General features: G+C 33.8%; 1 protein-coding gene across 4 annotated transcripts in view; it reads left to right on the forward strand.

Annotated features, from left to right (window-relative positions):
- Nucleotides 1-21,349, forward strand: part of LOC149227923 (uncharacterized) — a 45,761-nt gene extending 24,412 nt beyond the window's left edge. The window contains exons 10-12 of one of the 4 annotated variants that reach the window (XR_016247827.1): nucleotides 11,880-11,966; nucleotides 12,888-12,989; nucleotides 13,092-13,368. Coding sequence is in view for 2 of the 4 variants with exons in the window: in XM_089377988.1 (XP_089234114.1) it covers nucleotides 21,271-21,316 (46 nt within the window). In the remaining 2 variants the exon portion in view is untranslated. The other 3 variants (XR_016247828.1, XM_089377988.1, XM_089377990.1) reach the window with 3 other exon arrangements.
- The last annotated feature ends 3,053 nt before the right edge of the window (nucleotides 21,350-24,402 follow it).

Below are 24,402 nucleotides of genomic sequence, written 5' to 3' on the forward strand. Positions count from 1 at the left end.
ATGCTCTTTACCCGCACGATGTGAGCGGTTTTCTCTATCATTCGTTGGATGCATGTCACCCATTGTATGGCATCAGGTGGGATTCGGTTGAACCCACTTATCGTTTGAGGTCCTTCCGATATCCTGCGAGTTTTAGTGCAGGGCCGCCTTCTGACAGAGTCAACGATTTCCGTACGGTTTTATGCTTTTCCTCATGACCAAGTGCTCAAGGCTTTCCTTCACCAAGGGGGATGCCCTGCAATACGTGATTAGCACTTAGCTCTAATCACGTATCAGAAACTGCCTCCGCTTTTTGGATCTCACTTCCTGTTTGCCAATTTGCACTAGCACGCGGTTAACTCTAGGCATGCTTAGTATTCATAGATCAAGGCCACCCTTGCAAACTATGTCATTGAAGGTGAGCTGGAGCTTTTGCCATGTGATGTGAAGTTAAGACATGGTCTAATTGTAGTTTAGTCAATGTTGCTTAATGTTGACCATATAGATGCATGACTGCCTAGAATTATTATGCTGCGAGAACTTAATATTCAAACCAGGTTTCATATCTTATACCATATTTTATATCAGCCAAGTATGCTTGCCATAAGTCTTATAAAACTCACTTATAGTCTTATATATGTTGTGAATTGGGACTATAACACCTTGGTTTAGGGTTAGAGCAATAAGAAGAGGCTTTGGAGATAAGGAATACATAATGAGATACATCCCTCCTCAAAGCTAGAAAAGAGCCAAAAACTTCTATTAATGTCAATCAATTAAGAAGAGTGATTAGGAGCACTATATGAATGTACATTAGACTAAATACATTGATATGGAGTCCTTGAAGAAATGCTCAATTGTTTCCATGACCGATCATCAATGCCACCAGACACCCTAGTAGTTGATACTAGCAACTGACTTGACAACTTCTCAAAAATTGAATTAGTGGATTTGAAAGTTATGTTCAGAGTTTTTAAAAAGTTTTCAAATGATGGAGGGAGACCATCTAAATTACAACCTTTCCTTCTCCATGTACTCGTCTTCTTACAACCAATATTTGATCCTTAATGTCTTTCAACTTCATGAAATGTTATGAAATTGAATCTCCTTCCTTCATTCACATTGAAAAAGACATGCTTTTAAGGAAAAAATCATCTCTATTTCTCAATGTCATTCAGGAAGCCAAGCTTGATTTAGAGCCTCTTCGGCGCTACCCTCGATGTTAGGATCATTGGGATTCCTTGCTATTGTGCTCCCTATAAGATGATATAGCTAAGTTGTCTCATCCCTAGACTCTCCCCAATCCATATAATCTACGAGTGCTTAATTTCTGAAGTTTTACATAGGTGAAAACACATTATAGGGTTTCTTTGCCCAACATAGAAGGTGCACTTGCTAGTTGTACCCATACTTCCATCCTCTCAGTCAATGGTTAGGGTTGTTGCTATTATTTTCTACGAAGCTGAATGACAAGAACAAGTTCACCGAGGTAACAACACACAAAAACACATTAAAATCAGTCCCTGAGTGCACACAAAGCTGAGTTAGTCATTGTGTTGGATAGGTATTGGTGTTGGACTGATAAAAATTGGAAGGGAATCAAGGGTCAACATCCTAGCATAACTATAGGTACATGTGGTAGTTGATTATTGCATCTCTAGCCACTGAAAATTAGTTTAGACTTAGATAAAAGGTCAGAATGTTCTCTTCCTATCCAATGAATGAAAAGTTTCTTAATTGATGTGTTCAATCTATTTAGATTGGTGTCATTTTCTACGAGTAGAATTGGACTGTAATTCACTCTTATTATTTGAACTGTAAGTTCATGAATCACATAGGAAAATTTAGTTAAGTGAAAAATTTGGAGGAATAAGTTGTCAAGATACATGGATGAATTTTGGGCATGCTTAGTATTTTGTGCTGAGTTGGAGAATTTTCCATGTGATGTGAAGTTAAGACATGGTCTACTTGTAGTTTAGTCAATGTTTCTTAATGTTGACCATATAGATGCATGACTGCCTAGAATTATTATGCTGCCAGAACTTAATATTCAAACCAAGTTTCATATTTTATATTAGCCAAGTAAGGTTGCCATAAGTCTCATAAAAATCACTTGTAGTCTTATATATCTTGTGAATTGGGATTGTAACACCTTGGGTTAGGGTTAGAGCAGTAAGAAGAAGCTTTGGAGAGAAGGAATACATAATGAGATACATCCCTCCTGAAAGCTGGACAAGGGCCAAAAACTGCTACTAATGTTAATCAATCAAGAAGAGTGATCAGGAGCACTGTATGAATGTACATTGGATGCAAGACGAAATACATCGATATGGAGTCCTTGAACAGTTGTTTCATTGTTTCCATGACTGATCATCAATGCTACAAGAAACCCTAGTAGCTAATACTAGAAACTGGCTTGACAGCTTCTCAAAAATTGCATTAGTGGATTTGAAAGTTATGTTTAGAGTTTTCACAAATTTTGCAAATGATGGAGGGAGACCATATAAATTACAAGCTTTCCTTCTTCATGTACTTATCTTCTTACATCCAAAATTTGATTCCTAACGTATTTCAATTTCATGAAATGTTGTGAAATTAACTCTCCTTCCTTCATTTGCATTGAAAAAGACATGATTTTAAGGAAAAAACCATCTTTATTTCTCAGTGTCGTTTAGGCAGCCAAGCTTCATTTAGAGCCTCTTCCCCACTACCCTAGATGTTAGGAGCATTATGCTTCCTTGCTATTGTTCTCCCCTAGGATGATATAGCTAAGGGGTCTCATTCCTAGTGATCTAAAATCACTCGTGAATGATCTCAATTAATTAATGAAGGTATTACAGACTTATGTGGTGGGGTGTGCCTATGTTATTTTATGCAACAGATCGATAAGATTGAAAAATACACAAACACTGAAATAGTAAGAGAACACAGTAAGCAAACACATAAAACACAACAAGCTTAATAGGGAGTTCACCCAATCCTCCTAGGTTACGTCTCCTGGTCCAGCCTTCAGTGGTGGCCTTTCTATTGTGTCTTATAAATCATAGTTTTACAATAGTGAGCTCAATTTGAGCCTCCTTCAACAGATAATGATCAGTAGGACTATACTTAGATCCCCCAAGTCTCTAGAGTACACACACTCCCCTTACCGAATCTCGACCTCAATTGGTCTCAATGGTATGAGTCCAATTGGTACTCAATACGTGACAGGTATACATAAAAGAGTTGCTTGAACCTCTCAAGCCTTCTCTGGAGTTCACAGACTCTCAAACTCTCTCTGTCTCTGTTTGCTCGATGCTGCCTTTGCTCTACAGTTCAGCTCGGCTTATCTGTTCTCTGCAATTTTTCTTTTCTTTCTTTCTTTGCTCTCTTTTCCTGCTTCTCCTCCTTCTTTTCTCTCTCTGCTTGTTCGTGCCTTAAGGCCAATTTGCTCCCTGACTATTTGTTTCTGATTCCCGGCTGTCTGGATCTCCTGCCTCTGTCCGCTAGAATTCCCCTGCTCTACGTCATCACCACTGTAACGCTTCACAAAGAGGTGGACACCTGTTTCCTCACGAACTGATTGTCAGTTCTCTTTGAACAGTCGTTATTTCCGTTGCTCCAAGATTTCCCGTGAAACTGTTTCCTCTGCCAACTCATTGGTCCTTCCGGATCTCAAATCTTATCCACCTCAGCCTATTTCCCTATTGAATCTGGTCATCCATCGGATTGCTTCTCCGCTGTTGATCTGGGGCCTCCAGATCCTATGGTCTCTGTCCATATCGGGCGAGTAAGTAGCATGCTCTTTACCCATGCGATGTGAGTGGTTTTCTCTCTCATTCATCAAACGTGAGTCAACTATTGTATGGCATCGGGCTGGACTCGGTCAAACTTGCTTACCGCTTGAGGTCCTTCCGATATCTTACCAGTTTTAGTGCAAGGCCCACCTTCTGACGGAATCAACGATTTCCGTACGGTTTTATGCTTTTCCTCATGACCAAGCGCTCGAGGCATTCCTTCATTGAGGGGGACACCCTGTGATATGCAATTCAAAAACTGTCTGTGTTTTTAGATCTGACTTCCTGTTTGCCAATTTGCGCCAGCACGTGGTTACCATGGACCAACGGTCTGCGCGCTTTGACCGAGGGTCCTCGTTCCTCCATGCTGACCAAAAGTTTCCATTGTTCAGAGGTTATTTCTGATAAGCTCGACATCCATAGCACTTTGAAACTTTGGTATGATTTTTACAGAGTTCAAGAAACTTTAAGAGTGTTTAAGGATCCAATTCGAATCACCTAGACTCTCCCCAAAGCATATAATTAGCAAGTGCATTGGTGAATGTCTCTAATTAGGATCCTCTATTAGGGGCTTTTACCCCCTCATTCGTCATTGACAATGAGTTTTAGCTCTAGCAGGCCTGGGCATCAACTTTTCTGTTCAAAACCGAGACTTACTAGTTTCTAGTGTCTCTCTTGCACTCGCACCTTATTTTATATCTTTTCTCAGGCAGACATTTAACTTCTATCTAGACACTTGTTTATTTATATTTTCCTACTTTCAATAGCATTCTAGGAGTTTCTTTCACACTCTGGATTTGCACTTATATTGGATTTACCATTCTAGTCCCATTGACCTACTTTTGTGGTCTTTGTTGGACATTAGTAAAATCATCTTACTTTATCTACCTTTATCTGGAAATCCATGCATTTCCCGTCGACACCTTAATATTATTCATGCAAATTCCCCATCCTACTATTGTGGAATTATTGTCTATCACTGATATTTTTATCAGTATCACTATATTTGTTATTGTAGTCATATCCATCTTGTTCAATGGCTACTTGGTTTGATTGTATTTGAAATTGATCAATAGCGTCTTGTTCCCATACCATCTTCTATGTCGCCTTTCTCAGTGGACACATGAATGGGAAAACAAGGATCACCCGTTGTTTCCATTTGGTGAAATTATGCCCATTAAATTTTTGATCGGGCTTCAACATAAACTTCAAGAGCGTTGTCATTTTTTCCATGAAAGAAATAAATACCAGGCTCCGATATAGTAAAAATATACTTCAAATGGAGATATAAATACATCGACCTCCAAACAGTTCTATCACCTAAAATTTTTTATGCTGGAAAATTCCAAAGAATTTTAATTTTATTCCATACCAAAAAATAAAAATTTATGGGATCTTTATCTCTAAACTCCAAATTTTGTCTTACAGACTATAGGTCACTACCTTGATTTTCATACTCATAATTTCTTCATTCCTGTGGCCATAATTTTTCAATTTCGACACATAATGTTTTGGTTTGTGCCTATCTTGGGGTCTTCCCATGCCTGTTGTGCAATGTAGTCTATTACATCCTCTATTTATTGTGTGTCCCCATAAGGTATTCCAGTAGTAAATCATGTGCGTTCACGACTTTCATGGCATGGTCATGGCCTAAGGATATGTTATTATCATGCATTGTTTTGGGACTGTTGCTAGTCTATTTTGGACTCCTATATGCACAGGGTTGCAGGAACCACCCCCCTTGGTTTGAAGGCTTGAACCTTGCTTTGAATAGAACAATTATAGAATCACCATGTAATCCTAGTCTCACATACAGTTCTTCACACATCCCATAATGATGGTGTAAGGAGGAGATCCCCAACAATGTTGATGAGCTAATGGATGCCATAAATTAAAATGCAAAGCAACTCTGATTTTTAGGACTTCGCATCATTGCTGGCAAACATCATGCACCACACAAAATCCTAATGATTGTCCCTTGGTCCCTGGGAATGGGTAGAACTATGCACAGGGAAAGTTGGAATTGTGAATGAGTGATGATTCAAATATTCAACCTGCCCATATCTAGGTAGAAATAATTAATAATATGCTTGGTGCTTAAGGATTTCTACTATGTTTTATATGTTTTTTCTTTTTAGTTTAAAGAAAATATGTTTGAATAGTGAAAATTAATTGTACTACTAAGCATTATGTTTCCATTGAAGATCATGGAAGCTTCTATGTTTCAAAAAGAAATTAATGCCTCGAGTCCTTTCCAAGTGTAGTAGATTAAGATTTAACACATCAAATTGGAGCAATCATAAGAATGTGGAAATGAATGTAAAGGAAAAACCATAGGCAAGGTTGAATGTGATTTGGATGTATTCTGCATGGTTAGGGACAGTTTTTTTTTCGTACCAATATGTACAAGTAAGGGAGTATGGATAGTTGAGAACTGAGATTGGAAGGTTTTAGAATATTGTGAGTTCTGATGTGCCACTAATGTTAGTGGGTGATATAGACTACATATATGTCTGTTAGATCAATATCACATGTTATAAGGTGAAAAAGAGCACATCCTTATCACCATCTATAGATCCTAATATATAGAGTTCTAGACTTGATAATTGAGAGGAACTTTCATATTTCTTATGACCTCCTTTGCAGCTATGACCTTGACTACACCTATTGGGCAGCATCATAGTTTTTTGTTTTCAAAGTTCTCATGTCTTGCTATGGTCATTTTGCTGATGGATTGCTTCCCTGCTTTCAAGTATACTTTGGATATTTTTGGACATATTTTGTTGAATAAACATGTTATGAACACGTTCATCATAGATAACATATATAAGTAATATATCTAGGTCTCTTGGTTTGAACCACTAGGAGGATTGAAGCCTAAGATGACCTTCTATGCATTTCTTAGACACATGTCCTCTTTGTTTGATCCCCTTGTTTTGACACTAGATGCATGTAGTCTAAGATATATTTGGGCTAGTTTTGAGTGGGGTTACATAGGCTTTGATGGAGGCTAAACAATAGATTCCTCAAGAGAATATGATTTTGTAATTTTCATATAAAGATATTGAGATGAAACATTTTGTTTTTGTTGTCTTATATACTACGAGATATAGGGACAGTTATGTCGCCTTTTTAGTGAATATCATAACCCACAACAATACTTGTTGCTAGAGCAAAATTGTCAAGGCACTGCATTGTTCTTTAAACTAAATCCTGTGTAAGTTTTGGCCCAAGTGTAGATCCAATAAAGGGCAGATTAATAATTTAGCTCTATAAACATGAGGATTTCCCTAATTTGACATTGAATGTGTGTTGCGCCATTAGGGAGTGTACATCCATCATAACTTTTGATCTAGGGATAAACCTACAATTTGACCTTGAATATGTGTTGCTTCATTAGGGACTATACATCCATCTTAACTTTTGATCTAGGGAGAGGTCTAACTCAATTGTCTTGAACTCCTGCATAGTAGAAGAATTTCTAGCATAATAGAATGGGTGGCACCCCATATCAAATATTGCCTTCCTTCTCTAGAAGAATCCCTCGCATTCCATGATATTAAGCTAATAAATATTGAAGGACCTTAGTGTTTGGTTGTGTGCCAATTTTATCTTTATCCCATTCCACCATATTGAAATCTCCATTCATAATCCACTCAATAGTAGGAAGAAATTGCAGTATGTAGTTTTGAAATGGCATCTAACTTATATAATCATTAGTTGCATAAACAGGCCAAACTATCCAAGAAATCACCACAATCCCCACAACATATTGGAAATGGGTCCCTATATTTATAATATGAGGGATACAAATATGGCATTTTTGTACTTTTTTGCCAATTGTTATAGCTACCCGACCATAAGTAGACACATGCACACTAGAATACTCATCTCCTATGTTGAACATTTATCTTTGAAAGTATTCTTGATTTTGGATAATTTAAAAGGTAATTTTTTTTCATAGTCAAGTTCTAAAACTATTGTACTACTTGCAGCGTCCTTAGACAAAGATGGTGGTCCTTTGCAGAAAAGGGAGATACTTAAAAGGGTGAGATATTGGGTCTCTTCTCAGCCTTCTCTTTGGGGAGATCAACAAATACCATTGAGACTAGTTTAATGATGTTGAACCATGCATCAATTTCGTAGGTTCTTAGAGTACTAGAGGGACCAACTCCATATAGTTCCAGAGCAAGGTGTTCCTAACATGTCTAGCTACATCCCAATCCCATAGGAGTGGCCAAATACCTATTCACAGTTTCTTCCTTTTGACCACATATGCTAGGAGTATCACTTGCTCATACACCCCCCCGGATCATACGATTAGATCCACTGTTGGCCCCAGGGGACATTGGCAGTGCCCCTGTACTCAATTCACCTTCCTTGCCATTAGTCATTAGAATCAGGAGCCCCTCACATATCTAGCTCCATTGCAAGACCTTACCATATCGCTCACTCATTCCTTTTTATCAAGCCATTGAGTATATTGTATTATACCACGGTCTCTTATATACGTGTTGCAACTAAATTACCACTAATTTCTTCCTCTATATGTTACTTTTAGCATTTTTTCTAGGATATGCACTTGCACTCCTACTTTGTAGTCATATTGATTGCACTCTTCTTTAATCCCATTGGCCTACTTTTGTGATTATCAGCAGGAAATTAATAAATTTACTTGCAGGGTTCAGTGACAACAATTGTAGGAAGCATTTAAGTGCCCAATAGTGGTGTCACATGTAGGGATATGCAAGTAAGTAGTGTCCAAACTATCCCTAATGTTGGTTCTGTGTAAGAAGCACCCAAAAGAGTGGTGTGGATCTAAGAATGGAGCAACTTGAATGTTTTGGATGCTCTCAAAGCCATTAGTGGGCATTTCAAAACATTTCATTACTGCGTCGAAGCCCATGAGTATGGGTCCCCTAAAACTTGTAAGTAGTTCTTATGTAATCATGATTATAAATTTGTAATCCACAATCTACATGCATTTTGTTGTAAGTATAATAGACATATCTAATTATAAGTTTTATTTTCCATTGTTTCCTTAATTTAAGCCCTCCAATTGTAGGGATGATAGTATTAAAATTTAATTAGATATGATAAACGTTATCTTCCATGCATGCGGGTAATGATTTCTTAATTTCCTTACATACATTCTGCTTATGGATATATAGTTCAATTTCTACACTTGGTCATGAGTTCATATGCTAGTGTGTCACTCTCTTAGATCACTTTATAGTGTATCATTTGGATTATGCATTGAGGATGATGTTGCATGGGGGGGACTTGTTTCTACTTCTGAGATGCATCCTCTGGATTTTCTCCTCCTTGGGGATTGCAAGGGGAAAGTCCCTATTTTGAACAAGACATCTCTTAGGATGTGTGATCCTCTCTAAATGTTTCTTTCTAGAAAATGGGATGTTTGGGATACGACTTATGATGGTTTTTGGGACTTATCCGAGATCCTCTAGATGGTTCTTTCCAAAAACATGGAGTTTTGGGAGATCCGTTGGGATGGTTTTGAGGACATTTGAATAGCCACTATCGAAACTAGTGCCCATTTGGTTCCAATTTTCAAATAAAAGTATTCACCAAGTTGTTCTGCATTCAAACATGGACAAAGGTTATCTAAGCATTGCATTCATAAATACTATGTAGTATGTTTTCGTAATGAGGGCTAATTTCCTTCACAATTTTCACTCCATGTTTGGTAGGTTTGTGTATCCTATATCAACTCTTTCTTTTGGGAGATTTATAATATCTATGTGGATAAGATATTTAAGATATATTATCCAAGACTTGTTACTTTTATTGAGTTACATTAGATCTATTATATATGGCGGTTACTTTTATTGACTTATATTACATCACTATGTTCTAGAATCTTTGTTCTTAAAATTTATATTACTTTAAAATTTTATTTTTTAAAATTATTTTTGGCTGTCCCATTGAAATTTGGGGTTAACTTCTAGCCAACCCTGTCACCCCTATCCTTGAAACACCATACAAAATAGCCCAAGTTGTTCACAAGTTGTAGGATTTTGTATGCATTGTATTAATTTATTCAAAATTTAGAGATTTGCCCCTTTTTCCCTGTTATCATTTGAAAGTTGACATCATTTTACTTTCCTCCCTTGATTTTCTCCTTGGGTTCACCATGAAAATTGCTTTAGTTACTAATTTACCTCACATCTTCCTTACCCCTTTATTTTCCATTCATTCATTTTTTCAAAGTTATAAACTATAGTAAAAGGGATATGAAATTGTATCTTGGGTTCTACTAAACCTGCCATCTTATTTTCTGAGTTTTCCATATTCATTTAAGACCTCCAGTAAATGGAAGCACACCTCAATACAATATGTAGGATCAAAATTTGAGGTTTTGTGAAAATGAACCGATTATTTATTCTTTATATTTCTTGGAGTTTGACGGATCGGGACAGTGGTAGACCATGTTTCTATGCTTTTCCATTTAAGTTGTTTGACATTTGTCTCGTTGTTCCCATGCATTCATTTTTCCAAACTTATAAAGGATATGAAAATTGTATCTTAGGTGCTATTATAACTGCCATCTTATTTTTTGAGTTTTCCATTTTCACATAAGACCTTCAATAAATGGAAGCACGTCCTAATATAGTATGTAGGATCAAACTTTGATGCTTTGTGAAAATTTTCCAACTATTTATTCTTTATATTTCTTGAAGCTTAATGGATTGGGTCATAATGGTGGACCATGTTTGGATGCTTTTCTATTTGTCTGTTTGGCCAGTTTTGGTAGAATACTAAAACTACAAGTTGTTATATGGTTTCTAGATAGTTAGCTTAGGATTTAAATTTTTCAATTGAATTACTTAAGATGGTAGTTAGCTTATTCAACATAAAAATGATTCATATGGTGTTGATGTAATGGGAGATGTTATGTACCTCTTCATTGAGACAAAGAATACTATCACAATGTGAGGGGACATTGGTGTGGAAAACAACATTAATCAAGAGCCACCTAGCAACATTTAGGCATTACTTTAGATGAAGAGTTTCATCTTTCTTATCCTTATGATTTTCATTATGATAGGTAGGTGAGGAAATATATATATTATTAATGTGATTTCATAAACATATGTTTGGAAGTGAAGGATGTTTCATTGGGGTTCTTTTTTAATTAGAACTAAAAGTTGACTTCTTCAAATCTAGGTAACTTCTATACAATTATGATCTCACTTTAAGTATAAGATTATTATTAATACATGCATTTCTTACAACCTTTGTCTACATTTTCTCTTCGATTTTATTGATATTTACACGCTCAATGAGCCAATACCTAAATGGGTGGGACATGTACTCTCCTTAGGGTATGTATAGGTCAGCTAATGGGGTTTTACCATTCACCCTCCCCATTGTGATCATGGAAAAGTCCTAGGTCATGGTGATTGCAATATAGAGTGCTCAAAGTGGTTGGTTTGAAACTCATAATCCATGATGAGAACACGAGTGTGTAACAAAACCGAATTATGTTCATGCTTTGAATCTTACCAACTCTAACTCAAAATCAATTTGCACTTTTCAAACTTCATGTTGTCAAATATAAATGAGACAATTTGTTTACTAAATGATTTTATGAAATTTTTGAGCAACATTAGGATTAATTGATAAGCTTTTATAGCAAAAAATTGTGATGCAGTGAAAGAACAAATGCATTCCTTGGGATTTTGGTTAATGCATCTTTACTTCGTAAAAAAATGTTGTTAATATTGAAACAATGTTTCAGGAACTTGGAAAGATCAACATTATTTGTTTGCTTGTTTTAAATTTGTTAGTTTGAAATCATGTGCATTTCTCCCTTTATCATCCTCTTCGGGGTACACTTTAAAATAGCAACACCTTTTAGTAACAACAACTTGATGATGCTTAGGAGCACTAGTATTAACAAAATGGTAAGAAGGGTGGCATTTTTCTTCTGTAAACCTTGAGATTTGTTTTGATTTCTGCCTAACATTTTCCTTATGCAAATAAATCAATTTTCTTAATTTTCATTCACTTTTCTCATTATGTCATCATTGTCATCTATTTCAATTTTATAGATATTTTTTCTGCACAATTTCCTCTTACGCTGTTGTTTTGTATATGCAGATATACATGATTCGTGAGAGTAGCGAGAAAAGGGATCTTCATCTTTATCGGGCATTGAATTTTCATCTTGAGTGGAGAATGGAGAAGGTTATTTTTAAGAAGTTTCTTGTAGAAACTTTCTTGATCCACAATAATGAAAATTATTAGCTTTTTGGATTAGATATTAGTCGGTTTGGTGCAATAAAAAATGGAGAGTTAGAAATATAGTATGCTAATTCACCACTTGGCCCTTAGAACATGTAACTTAGTTTTCATAATTATACCTAAGCTTTCTTTTGAAGGTTGAATACTAAATTCCTAAGGTGTTCTTTTCTATGGTGACATTTTATTTTATTTCTTTATACAGGTCATCTAGCCACATGGTGGCCATTATTTCCCAACTAAAAAAAACTTGTTCGAGTTTCTAGTGGGGTTTCCTATGGTTTTTAATGTTGTGATTATTTCACCTCATGGTTATTTTGGGCAAGAAAATATTTTAGGAATGCGAGACAAGACATTGGTGAATAGGCAAATAATTTTTTTTATAATTAATGTCCATTCCATGATATCCTCTCTTTATTGTTTGATTAAATTTTGAATGTTTCTTTTGCTTTTGTTTCCTTTTAACTAGGAAATTGAAAATATTTGGTATCATGTCCATTTAAACAACAACCAAAGCTTGAATATGAAATTAGTATTACACTTAATTGATTGAAATCATTTTAGTTGTTTAGTGTTAAAATATTTTCATGACTATTAGAAAAGTTTAATTCATGTTGTTATTTGAGCACATTTGTTTATATACTTGACCAAGTTCATGTGTTAAATAATGAAATGTTGTTGCGAATAAAATGACAAGGATTAGACATCACACCTCAGACTATTTGTTTTCACAAGGTGTCTACAACTTGATCTTTTAGCATGTAACTTAGTTGACATGATTGTGCCCAAAATTTCCCTGAAGGTTGAATACTAAGTTACTAGGGTGTCCTTTTCTATGATGACGTTTTATTTGTTATGTTTATATAGGTCATCTGGTCACATAGTGACCATTATCACCCAACTGAAGAAAACTTGTTTGATTTTATTGCTTTTATGGGGAAATATGGCTTTAACATTGCTGATGTTGAGGTATATGTCGTATAAATCTTTTATAGTTTACTTTACTTTACATTATAGTGTTCATCGTCTTTCATGTCTTATACTCTATATTGTATCTTATTTTGTTTTTAGAAAAGGAACTCAGAATTGATGGTAAGAAGCAGGAATTGAAGAAAGAAGAGAACAAATACAATGCTCGAGTGACAAATGCAAAAAGAGAGAGAGAAGAGAATTGGGCTAGTGATACCCTTAGAGCCGATATCTCGCATAAGACACACACATAGATACTGATGGTCAACTATTCAGAGTTCGTGAATTCACGTGCAATGCTTTGGCAATACAATGATAATGTTTTGAAGTGATGAAACAATATTTCATGTGTAAATTATATTCCAACCAATATTAAGTTGGAAACTCATATTGTAATACTTGACATTTCATATAATATAATTTTTTTGGTTGGAATTATTTATAGTTGCACTTGATATTGTTTAGTATTGTAATTAACATATGTAACTTTGTATGAGAGTGTATGACATTTTTTTAATTTAGTCGCAATCATATTAATTGATTTATGTTGATTAATAATGAAGACATAAAATCAATCTAAAATTACTAAATTATTAGTTTATACTGATTAATGATAAATATAATTAAAATGAATATACGACTAAATTAGTCGTTTATAATGATTAGTAATGAAAGTAAATGAAATCAATATAAACTATTAAATTAGTTGTTTGTGTAATGAATATGAAACTACCAAGAAAAGATAAATGACTAATGCAAATGATAAATTTGTGATTACAAATGATGACTAAATTTTGCATATATACAACTATTAGTCGCTAATTTGCAGTATCTTATAATACAACCAAAATTTAGTAATATTTCTTTGGTCACTAACTAGTTTCAAGTGATGACTAAATTTTGTATATATATGACTATTAGTAGTTAATTTACAATATCTTATAACACAACAAAAAATTAGTCATATTTCTTTGGTCATTAATTGGTTGCAAACGATGACTAAAATTTGCATATATATGACTATTAGTAGCTAATTTACAGTATTTTATAACACAACCAACATTTTAGTCATATTTCTTTGGTCATTGATTGGTTTTCTAAGGTGATCATATAGTAATATATTTTGTTGTATATTTGGTCATTCATTTAATGACCAAATTAATGACTAAATATACTACTAGATGATAAAATTGAGAGATCCAATTAATGCCAAAGCTAAGAACAACTAAAATTTGGTCGCATTATAGGATATTGTGAATTAGCTACTATTGGTCACCGATTGAAAAATGATCATTTATATGCAAATTTTAGTCATTTTTTTAGTAACTAATTAGCCATTTTGTACTAGTGGATGTATTCCCTTCCACCCCTTAATTGTTTGTTACTCGTAAAGAACCATTTGTTGCTAGAGATGAAAAATAGGTATACGAAGCTCCTGAATGCGATGGGAATTGGTATCATGTTTCTATTGTTCAATACAACTGTGTTGAGGCACATCAAGGAACATACCATGATATTTCTTAGCTCAATTGAGTGAAATATTACAACATTACTCCTTTACCCTAGCTAGGCTTGCGAGCTTATCCAAAACACCATTACAACATTACAACAAAAATCATGCTTAGAACATTTCTCCTACAATCATAACCCAAAAATTAGCCAACCCAAATCCTCTTGGATTCCACATATTTATAGACACGTATGTAAACCTAATCTGACCCTATTTACCATGGGCATTACCATGTTTAGGTAAATTACAAGTAATATTATTGGCTCAATCAAAACCGGTCCAAAATATTAAGTCAAACTTAACCAATTTATCTCGAATGCCTCACAAGCCAATCAATTTTGCACATGCTTTCCTTATATGAAAATTCTATGTGTTGATCCTCCTACAACATTTCTGATTCTTTTGACGTTCCTACATGAAACTCCATCAAAATAGTCAAGACTACCTCAAAATTCCTCCAATTCCTTTTACCCAAAAATGGCACCAATGTGTACCCTCCAAGCATACATGGAGACCCATCCATACACTTCTTCCTCTAGAGATCTAGCCTTCACCAAGGTAGCCCAAGAAGAAGAGCACTTGAACCATGACATACCTAAAGTCGTTGGGTTGTAGTAGCTAGAGATGTTTGGTTCTCCCTAGAACTAGGAGCACAATCATTCCCTCATTGTCTCTGAGGAAAAGGAAGGATGGATGTGTTTCATTCCCCTCCCTTTACCTTTTATTTATAGTTTAGGATAATAATGTATTATAATATTTTAATAATATTACTAAATTTACTTTATGAAAGTTGTAACCATAATAATTATTTGGATTAGGAACCATGTCTAGGTATCTTGATAAGTTTGGTGCACTCAGACTTGGGGATATTGTATCAAATTGGTGTATGATATTTCTTTTTAATATGATTTTTTAATGTTAAAAATCTAATATTTTTTTATGATTTAAATTATATGTAAATGTCTATTTTTGTGTGTGTAATTTTCAACTAGGATGTCCTCCTACTTGCTTTGGTGTAAATTTCATCCATTACCACTGTAACTACTATATGCACCATGCCATCCACTATCACTATAACCACTAGGTGCATTGCACTATCCTTAATGTGGACATGGGTAAATAAAGGATATAACAAAAGGACTTTATGCATTGAGCATGAAATAGAAGAATGTATGAGAAGCCTATTTGAGAAGAAATCTCTTTTCACAATATACTAAATGCATAATATGAGATGACATCTAAAATTTGGTTTCCTCGATATATATGGGAGACAAATGGTGTAATAATATTTAAAGGGTTTAGAAAATCGTTAAGGCTTAGTTAACCAATAAGGAAAAATCTAATATAACTATAAAAATTCAATAACTCAATAGGTAGTGCTTAACATACCTCTCCCTTTCAAACATGTGTTTCCCTCAATAATTGATTATATGTGGACATTTTAACATGAACTAATCGTTTTCCTATGTCACCTCTTCTATTAGTATTTTTTTCCACTTGATGATATAGTCAACAATTTCTTGATTCTATAGTTATGTAAACCATGTTTTAATGATTGTTTCCATTTCTAGTATTCTTTTCTTTCTTCATTAATCTTAGGTAAAATATTATGAACTATGATTTTGTCATGTATTACCTTCTTAAGGAAGAAACATGGAAGAATATATGGACACGTGAAGATGGAGAAAATTCCAAATTGTAAGCCATACTTTCAATCCTTTATAACACCTTTTAATGATCATAGTAAGTGGGTCATAATTTAGATCATTGCTTTGTTTCTTGAAGGACATATATTTGTATAGTTATAGCCTTAAAAATATCCAACCCTCACTTCAAATTCTATTTCACTACAATTTTGATTTACTAGTTGTTTCATTCCATTTCATTTCATAACCAAATTTCCCTTTAACACTTGGAGAATCTCTTCTTGGTTCTCTATGTGGTGATCTATTGCTTTAACTTTCACTTTTCCTATCAAGTTTAGTGTGATGGATGAAGGATGATAACCATACAGTACTATAAATGGGGACAAGTTTGTATGTAGGGAAGAATGTGTTGTATCATAATTATATGAAATGAAACCACTTGAACCATTATGACATTTTACCAAATGAAAATAAACAAATATATAGTTTTAGACAATTTCTCACAATATTAATTTTTCAATGGATTGAGGCTAATAATAGGATTTTTGAGATAATTTATTCACCAAATTAGAAAATGATTTAGTCCAAAAATATGAAATGAAACCACTTGACCCATTATGTCCTCTTACCAAATGAAAAGAAACATATATATCTTTTTATACAATTGCTCACAATATTAACTTTCCAATGGATTGAGGCTGATAATAGGAGTTGTGAGATAATTTATTAACCAAACAAGAAAATGATTTAGTCCAAAAATCACTAGTGAAAATTTGATCTCTATCACTTACAATAATCTTTGATATTCCATGTTTTGAATTGTTTCTAGATATCCTATAGCTATTGCACTTTTTTTAAAAGGAATAGAGAGAGAGAAAGAGAGAGAGAGAGAGATGGGCATACATTGTGAGTTGATATACCATCACCATGATGTGATTCCCTCCTTTAGGCTTTGGTAGACATGTAATAAAATTCATCAACGCCTCTTTCCAACAATAAATTTGTATGAATAATGATTGTAGAATTCTTGTGGTCTTGATTGTCTTTTCCTATGGAAAACCAAACATTTAGCCAAATAAATTGAATATTAGTTTGAAGACCCTCATAGAAAAATATTTCTTGTTATTGTGATAATTTTTAGGAACCCTAAATTTCCTCCTATAGGAAAAGTGTTGAATTACTAAAGGATTTTATGTTTGGGTTTGGAATATTCTTACAAAATGATAGATGTTCTTGTTGTTAGAGTGAATAGTTTTACCATAAATTCATCTAATAATGAGAGCAATTTTTAGTTATTGAGTGCATGAGGGGAATTTTCTGATCTAAAATGAGTATGCTAAGGAAATTTTACAACCAAAATTCACTTTATGAGAAACAATCACATTTTAGGGGATGCCATCATCTCCAATGGTTGAGATGGCATTGCTTGAAGTAAAAGAAATCACTTACACATTATATTATTTTATTTTTATACAGTATATTAATTATATGGTATTATATAATTTAACTATATTATTTAAATAATATAACTTTTATTTAATAGTATAGTATACAATTAAGAATTTATATTTATAATTTATTTTAAGTTATTTAAGTACAAAGGTCAAATGCATTAGTTGTTCAATGATAATGATTTTTTCTTGAAAAGCCCATTCTTATTTATAGTCACATCAATACATTTTTTTTATTAATTTTATTTTGGTACAACTTTTCAATTGAATTTAACCACAGCTACATGGATTGTGGCACAAAAAGTGACTTGAAAATTCATAAATATTATTTTATTGATTTAGCTATTATTTTATTGTTTAAGATTTTGGCAATTGGTCATTACATTATCACTTTAATTTTGTTATGGTACATTTTAATACCTTTACTAGATGCAACATGATCCAATATTTCCACTTCTTGAACCCTAAAGATACACTTGTCGAAGCCTTAAGAACTTGTCAAAGTGATACATTTTCTTCATATGATGTATTGCAAGTTAGTATATCATAAAAAAAATAGTAACATAAAATTTTCAAAGAAGGGTTTGAAAATAGAATTTGTTAAGCTTTGAAATGTAGAATGTGCATTAGTAAGGCCAAAATACATCACCAAAAACTCATAATGACTTTCCTATGTTCTAAACACAAACACCATTTTGAGGATTCCCTTCTTATCTAATTCTATTTAATTATATGAAAAAAAAATATCCAAATTGGTAAAGGAAACTACTTTTGTAATTAAATTAATAATTCATCAATTATTTTTTGAAAATATGTTTGGCAGCAAAGAGGGAAGTTGTTTAATAGATAGGACCTTGGAGATATTTTCCTATATACAAATAGTCAAAAGCTTATCTTGGTGAACCAATTCTAGAGTCCCACCCAGAATGATGTGGAGAACTTGGAAAGGCCCACTATTTTGGATAAACCCACCAATAACCAATCAATGGAAACCACTAGAAAAAGAACTCTAGTCTAGGAAAATTGCAAAACATGAAGGCCCTAACATCCTTAGATGGGGTACCCTACCAAAGGAATGTTCAATGTGAGGGAAGCATACAAATTGCAAGCTGATGAATTATAAGACTACCACAATCCTATATGAAGAAAGGTATGGATAGAGAATCTATGGCCAAAGGGTGCTCATTGCTTATGGCTAGTTTGTCAAAAAAGAATCCTCACTTGGGATCAATTACAGAAAGGAGGACTCCAAGGACCATCATACTGAATGCTATGTGGTCTCTAGAAGAATGAATATCTTGAACACCTTCTAAATACATGTATCTTTGCTAAACAATTATGGAGCAAGCTAGGTAGCCTCTTTGACCACTAGGACAGTTTTATAAACATTTCAAAATCTATTGAAAACTGGAGAAAATGATTTTTCTCAAGCCTAGCTATGGAACTCGCTTGGAGGTTGTGAATTGGTTTTCTCCTCTAGGCTATCTGGAAAGAAAGAAACTGGAAAATATTTAAAGATCAATGGATACCCTAGGAGGGAGTATGGAATGGGATTATACAGAATATTCCAGAAACAATTTTGGCCAATCAATGGCATAGTGATGACTAGAAAGTCTCCAGTGGTGAAGCTCAAATCCTAAACCATCTCAAAGATTATTTCAGCTTCTTCGTGGAAACTCATGATTTTTCCTAGTCACTAGCCTAACTTTTATCATGCTCCACGTGATGGATTTATAGAGCTAAATTTTGAGGGTGCCTCCAAAGGGAACCCAGGAAGTAGGTTTTGGGGGGATTATTTAGAGATTCCCAACACTCCACCAAACTAATATATGGAGCAAATTGTGGATATGCTAGCAATAATTAGGCAGAATTCAAGGTTCTCAAAGGCTTACTAAAAGCTAAAAGGGAAGGTTTGAAGAAATTTGTGATAGAAGGTGACTCTAACTTAGTGATTGAGATCATTAAAAAATTGAATCATGAATCTAGAGAGAAGATCAATCACAATTGAGGATAACTCACTTGGTGCAAAACATAGGGGATCTTCTTCCCTAGTTTGAAGACATCATTCCTTCCCATGTCAAGAGATATGGAAACAAAGCAACAAATATCTTAGCTAATTGGAGTTGTTTAAATGTTGGGAGGACACTTTATTCTCCTCCGCATCCATGAGACCTTAGAGAAGAGATGGACATTCTGAAGCACATCTTGGATCATGATATTGGAAACAACAATAACCCTAACCAAGTCATGTACAAGAGATCCCCTCACCATAGAAATGGAATCTTCAAGATCCATGTCATGGTTAGTATATTGAGGAAAAAAAAAAGGGAGGGATATTGTTTAGGCCCTCACACACTCACCAACCTTTTCCAGTCATTTGTATTGGCAAAATGAATCATAAAATATAAGAGCTTGTATATAGAGAATATTGATATTATTATTGATATTATAGAAATTTTCAATAAGCATGAGTGTGACTTAGTGATGTATATCTTTATTTTACTAAAGATATTCTAAATTTGGGGAAAAAATTATTAAGTCGTCAAATAGATGGAATTCATAATCATAAATAACCAAGTAATATTATTGAACATTAAGAAAACAATGAAACGTGTGTTCAAAACTAGTACATTAAGTTTAAAAATAAATAAAAGAAAATCAATGAAACGTGTTTTGAAAAATGAAACGTGTGTTGAAAACTAGTACGTTAAGTTTAAAAATTAATAAAAAACAACGGTTGAGAGAAGAAAAAAACAATAATAATTCGGAAGAAAAACAATAAAATTTTCGGATAAAAATGAGAATAAGAGAAAATAACACATCATTGCCACTCTGCGTGTGAAAGGCCCCAAAATACCATATTAACATGGAGAACGTCGTAAGTTGGTGGACATATGATGAACGTAAGCGGCTTCTAAGTCGGCCGGCGGGCGTGATATACCTATGCTCTGCTATAAATATATATTTGATTTGGATTTCGACTTGTAAATTCAATTTCCTTCGCACAAGTCGTGAACCAGCATTGCAGAATTTCGACATGGATATAACATTCCGAGCAGTGGGTAGTGACCAGCCCGAAACCAGTAGCATAACCGGTGGTGATGTTAGTGATAATTCAGGCGCTGATTATCAAGTGGAGGTGACAATAATTGGAGGCGCTGACGTGAAGGAGCTATGCAATATGTGCTTTGAGGATGTGAATGTGAATGGGATGCACAAAAATATGTTTTGCCTTCATAGATATTGTCTTCGTTGTATGGGTCGATACGTTGAGTCCAAGATTGTCGATTATGGCGTTGTGCCTAAATGCCCACATCCCTGGTGTAATTCCAAACTCAGTAAATATGATTGTGAGAAATTTTTGTCATCTAAATGGTTTGAGATTTGTATGAAAAGGTTTGAAGAGGAAAAGGTTGCAGATTCAGAAAAAGTATATTGCCCATATCCTGATTGCTCGTTTTTGATGGCTTTATCGGAATTAAATAAGTGCCCACAAGTTTCTTCTGCCTTTTCTTCCTCATCACATTCTTCTCTAACAGTTAAAGCAACAAAATGCCAGAAATGCTACCGGTTGTTTTGTATTGAGTGTAAGGTTCCTTGGCACACAGACATGTCTTGTGAAGAATACGCCCCTCAGTTGTGCGCTGTAAATGCAGAATTGAATTTGCTTGCAGAGAACAACAAGTGGAAGCGGTGTCCCAACTGCAAACATATGATTGAACGCACCCAAGGTTGCATGCACATAGTTTGCAGGTACACGATTTCTGAGCAATGGAGTTTTTGTTTATGAGAATTTAATCATAATGTAATAAGAAAGTGTTTATGTTTTTCATTTTTTTATATTAAATTTTGTTTATTTTCAGGTGTTATCATGAATTTTGCTATAAATGTGGAATTCCATGGAATGGTAATTGTGGTTGTGATGAGGAAGAAGAAACTACTGATGATGAGCAGACTGATGATGATGAACAGAATTAGGAAAATCAAGATGATCCTATATATATCAGCAATGACTATGAAGATTAAGCTGATGTTATATATATCTGGAGTCATTTGGACTTCGGGATTGATTTTGTGAATTTGTTGAGGGGTGCATTTAGACGATATCCTGTGTTGTATAAATGGGTCTACCTCTCCATTCTTCCATGCATAGCAAGGGATGAGAACAGGATTCTTCGTGTTTCTTTTACGTTTTTTACAAGTAGCAGAATGGCCTTGTTATGCTAAATTAGGTATATGATATCAATAATCTGTTTGGAATAAATACTAGCTTGCTGATTAATGACTAAACAATATTCAATTTTAACTTAAAATTTGGGGGGTTTCCCTCTATTGAAATGGATATAGGTCTAAAATATTTGGGTTTCTAAGTGAAATCCAAATACTTAAAAAAAAAAAAGATGGTCCTAGTTAATAGCTATGTTGGATGTCAAGGGCAAGGAGACTAGGCTTGGTCAAATCAATCCTAGATGTTATTTTTGAGTTTTGGATTTTAGTCGCTTGCATTCCTAGCCAGTTTTAGAAAGATCTATAAGTATTTGTTTTAAATGCTTGTGGGATGGATCTAATGATCATATTGTCCTTTTCTTTTCTATTTTGGTGTTTATTTAAGAAACAAGGAAATTTTTCATAACTAGCACTCTTCCCTAGATTGAGTGGCTATTGAAGTTTTTCCCATTCTTTCTCATTTTTAACAACCTTCTATCCCTTCCTTGAATAGGATCAAGATACTAGAGGAAACTAACAAATCTTTCCATGTGGTTCTTTTATGGGGTTGAGCAAGAGGGAAATTTCTCATGCAATGGCTGCTTTGTTATTTATTTATCATATAAACACTATTGTAAAGTCAATATGAGACTTGGGAGGGGTTCAAAATATTTGGAAGAGCTATTATCTCATCACCCATTAATGGACTTTGCTTGTGATAAGGACTGTGATCAACCCTAAGTGTTAAGTGATTCCTTGCTAGTTATAAATTGGGTCAATGATATTCAACAATGTTACTGCTTGCAACTTAATCACATTTTGGACAATTTATAAACGATAAACCTTTCTTATGTTTATTTTTTGTGCACTCATATTTAGAGGGAGAGGGGGTGAAACAGTGATGTAGAAAATCTTTTAAAGAAAGTAATTTAGTTGGAATGGGGTATTTAGTACATTGAGGAGGTTTTAAATGATGAACACTATAGGTTCTTTCATAGCCCATTCATGGACAACCTCAACACACATAATTATAGGCTCTTTTTCATTTATGTTTTTTATCTTCATATTTTATAGGTTGATGTTAATTTTATTGATAATGATGCTATAGTATTTTAGGAAATATATTTTAACTTTAAATTATAATTCTCATGATTTGTAAACTCTACTCCTTTTTGTATTTTTTTTGTGTGGACCCATGGGGTCAAATGATGTATAGATGTATGTTTTCTTAGCTAAATGATAAAGTTATGAAATAGCCTACAACAGCAAATATCCTTACTATACATCCTTACCATTGAGACCTCTTTTCTAAAGTGACAATTAGTTGAACATTTATTTAAGACATCATGGTTAACAAAATATTTGTCTAAGTATTAACTTTCTTTGTACTTACAAGATTTTAGAGAATGTTTTATGTATTTCTCACATAAACACATTTAAATATCTCCACACTATTCAATATATGAGTGATGAGTTACATCCCTTATTCAGTTCAAAAACTATTTGCAAAATCATTCAATCAATTCCCATGAGGATATCATGAGATTGTGCAAGGACAATTAGATTGTGCAACCACAACTAGATTGTGTAGAGAGATAGCTAAAACAAAATCTGAATTTCCTAGACATTATGATAAAAAATAATTCTTAACACATATGCTTCCCTTTTATAGTAGTATTCCAACATAGAATTCCTCAGAAGAATATCTAGAACAAGGTGGTAGGATCCATGGCTTAATAACCAAATCTGGGTCATTAGGGATGATTGCCAAGTGTTTGAAATAACATCATGATTATAGGTTTTTGAAAATGGGTATGCTGATGAGACCTTGATGGTATTTTTTTAGATGGAGCTATCAAGGGAGAGGCCGAATTGTGTCACACTTGCTATTTATTCTCTTAATTTATAGATTCCCAAAAATTATAGATTTGGATGAGCATATACATGGATACAATAGGAAATGTGTGGTTGAATTAGAGGTATTTGTGAGGAATGAATTGTCTATAATATTTTCATTAATAAAAATATCACAATTATATGAAATCAAACCACTTACCCATTATGTCCTTTTACCAAATGAAAAGAAACAAATATATAGTTTTATATAATTCTCACAATATTAATTATCCAATAAATTGAGAACCATAATAGGATTTGTGAGATAACTTGCTAAACAACTAAGAACATTATTTAGTCCAAAAATATGAAATGAAACCACCTGACCCATTATGTCCTTTTGCCAAATTAATATATATATATATATATATATATATATATATACACATTTTATCACAATATTAACTCTCCAATGGATTCAGGATACTAATAGAAGTTGTGAGATAATTTATTAACCAAACAAGAAATGATTTCATCTCTATCATTTACAATAATATTTGATATTCCATGCATATTTTGAATGGTTTCCAAATATCCTATAGCTATTTTACTTTTGCTAAAATGGGGTGAGTTGATATACCATCACCATGATGCCATTCCCTCATTTAGGCCTTGCTAGACATTTAATACAATCCATAAATGCTTCTTTCCAACAATAAATTTGTATGAATAATGATTGTAGAATTCTTGTGGTCTTTAATTGT

The sequence above is a fragment of the Pinus tabuliformis genome, chromosome J (genome assembly GCF_031772625.1).
Source record: "Pinus tabuliformis cultivar Carrire ecotype Pingquan chromosome J, CPIR1, whole genome shotgun sequence".
NCBI classification, from domain to species: Eukaryota; Viridiplantae; Streptophyta; class Pinopsida; order Pinales; family Pinaceae; genus Pinus; species Pinus tabuliformis.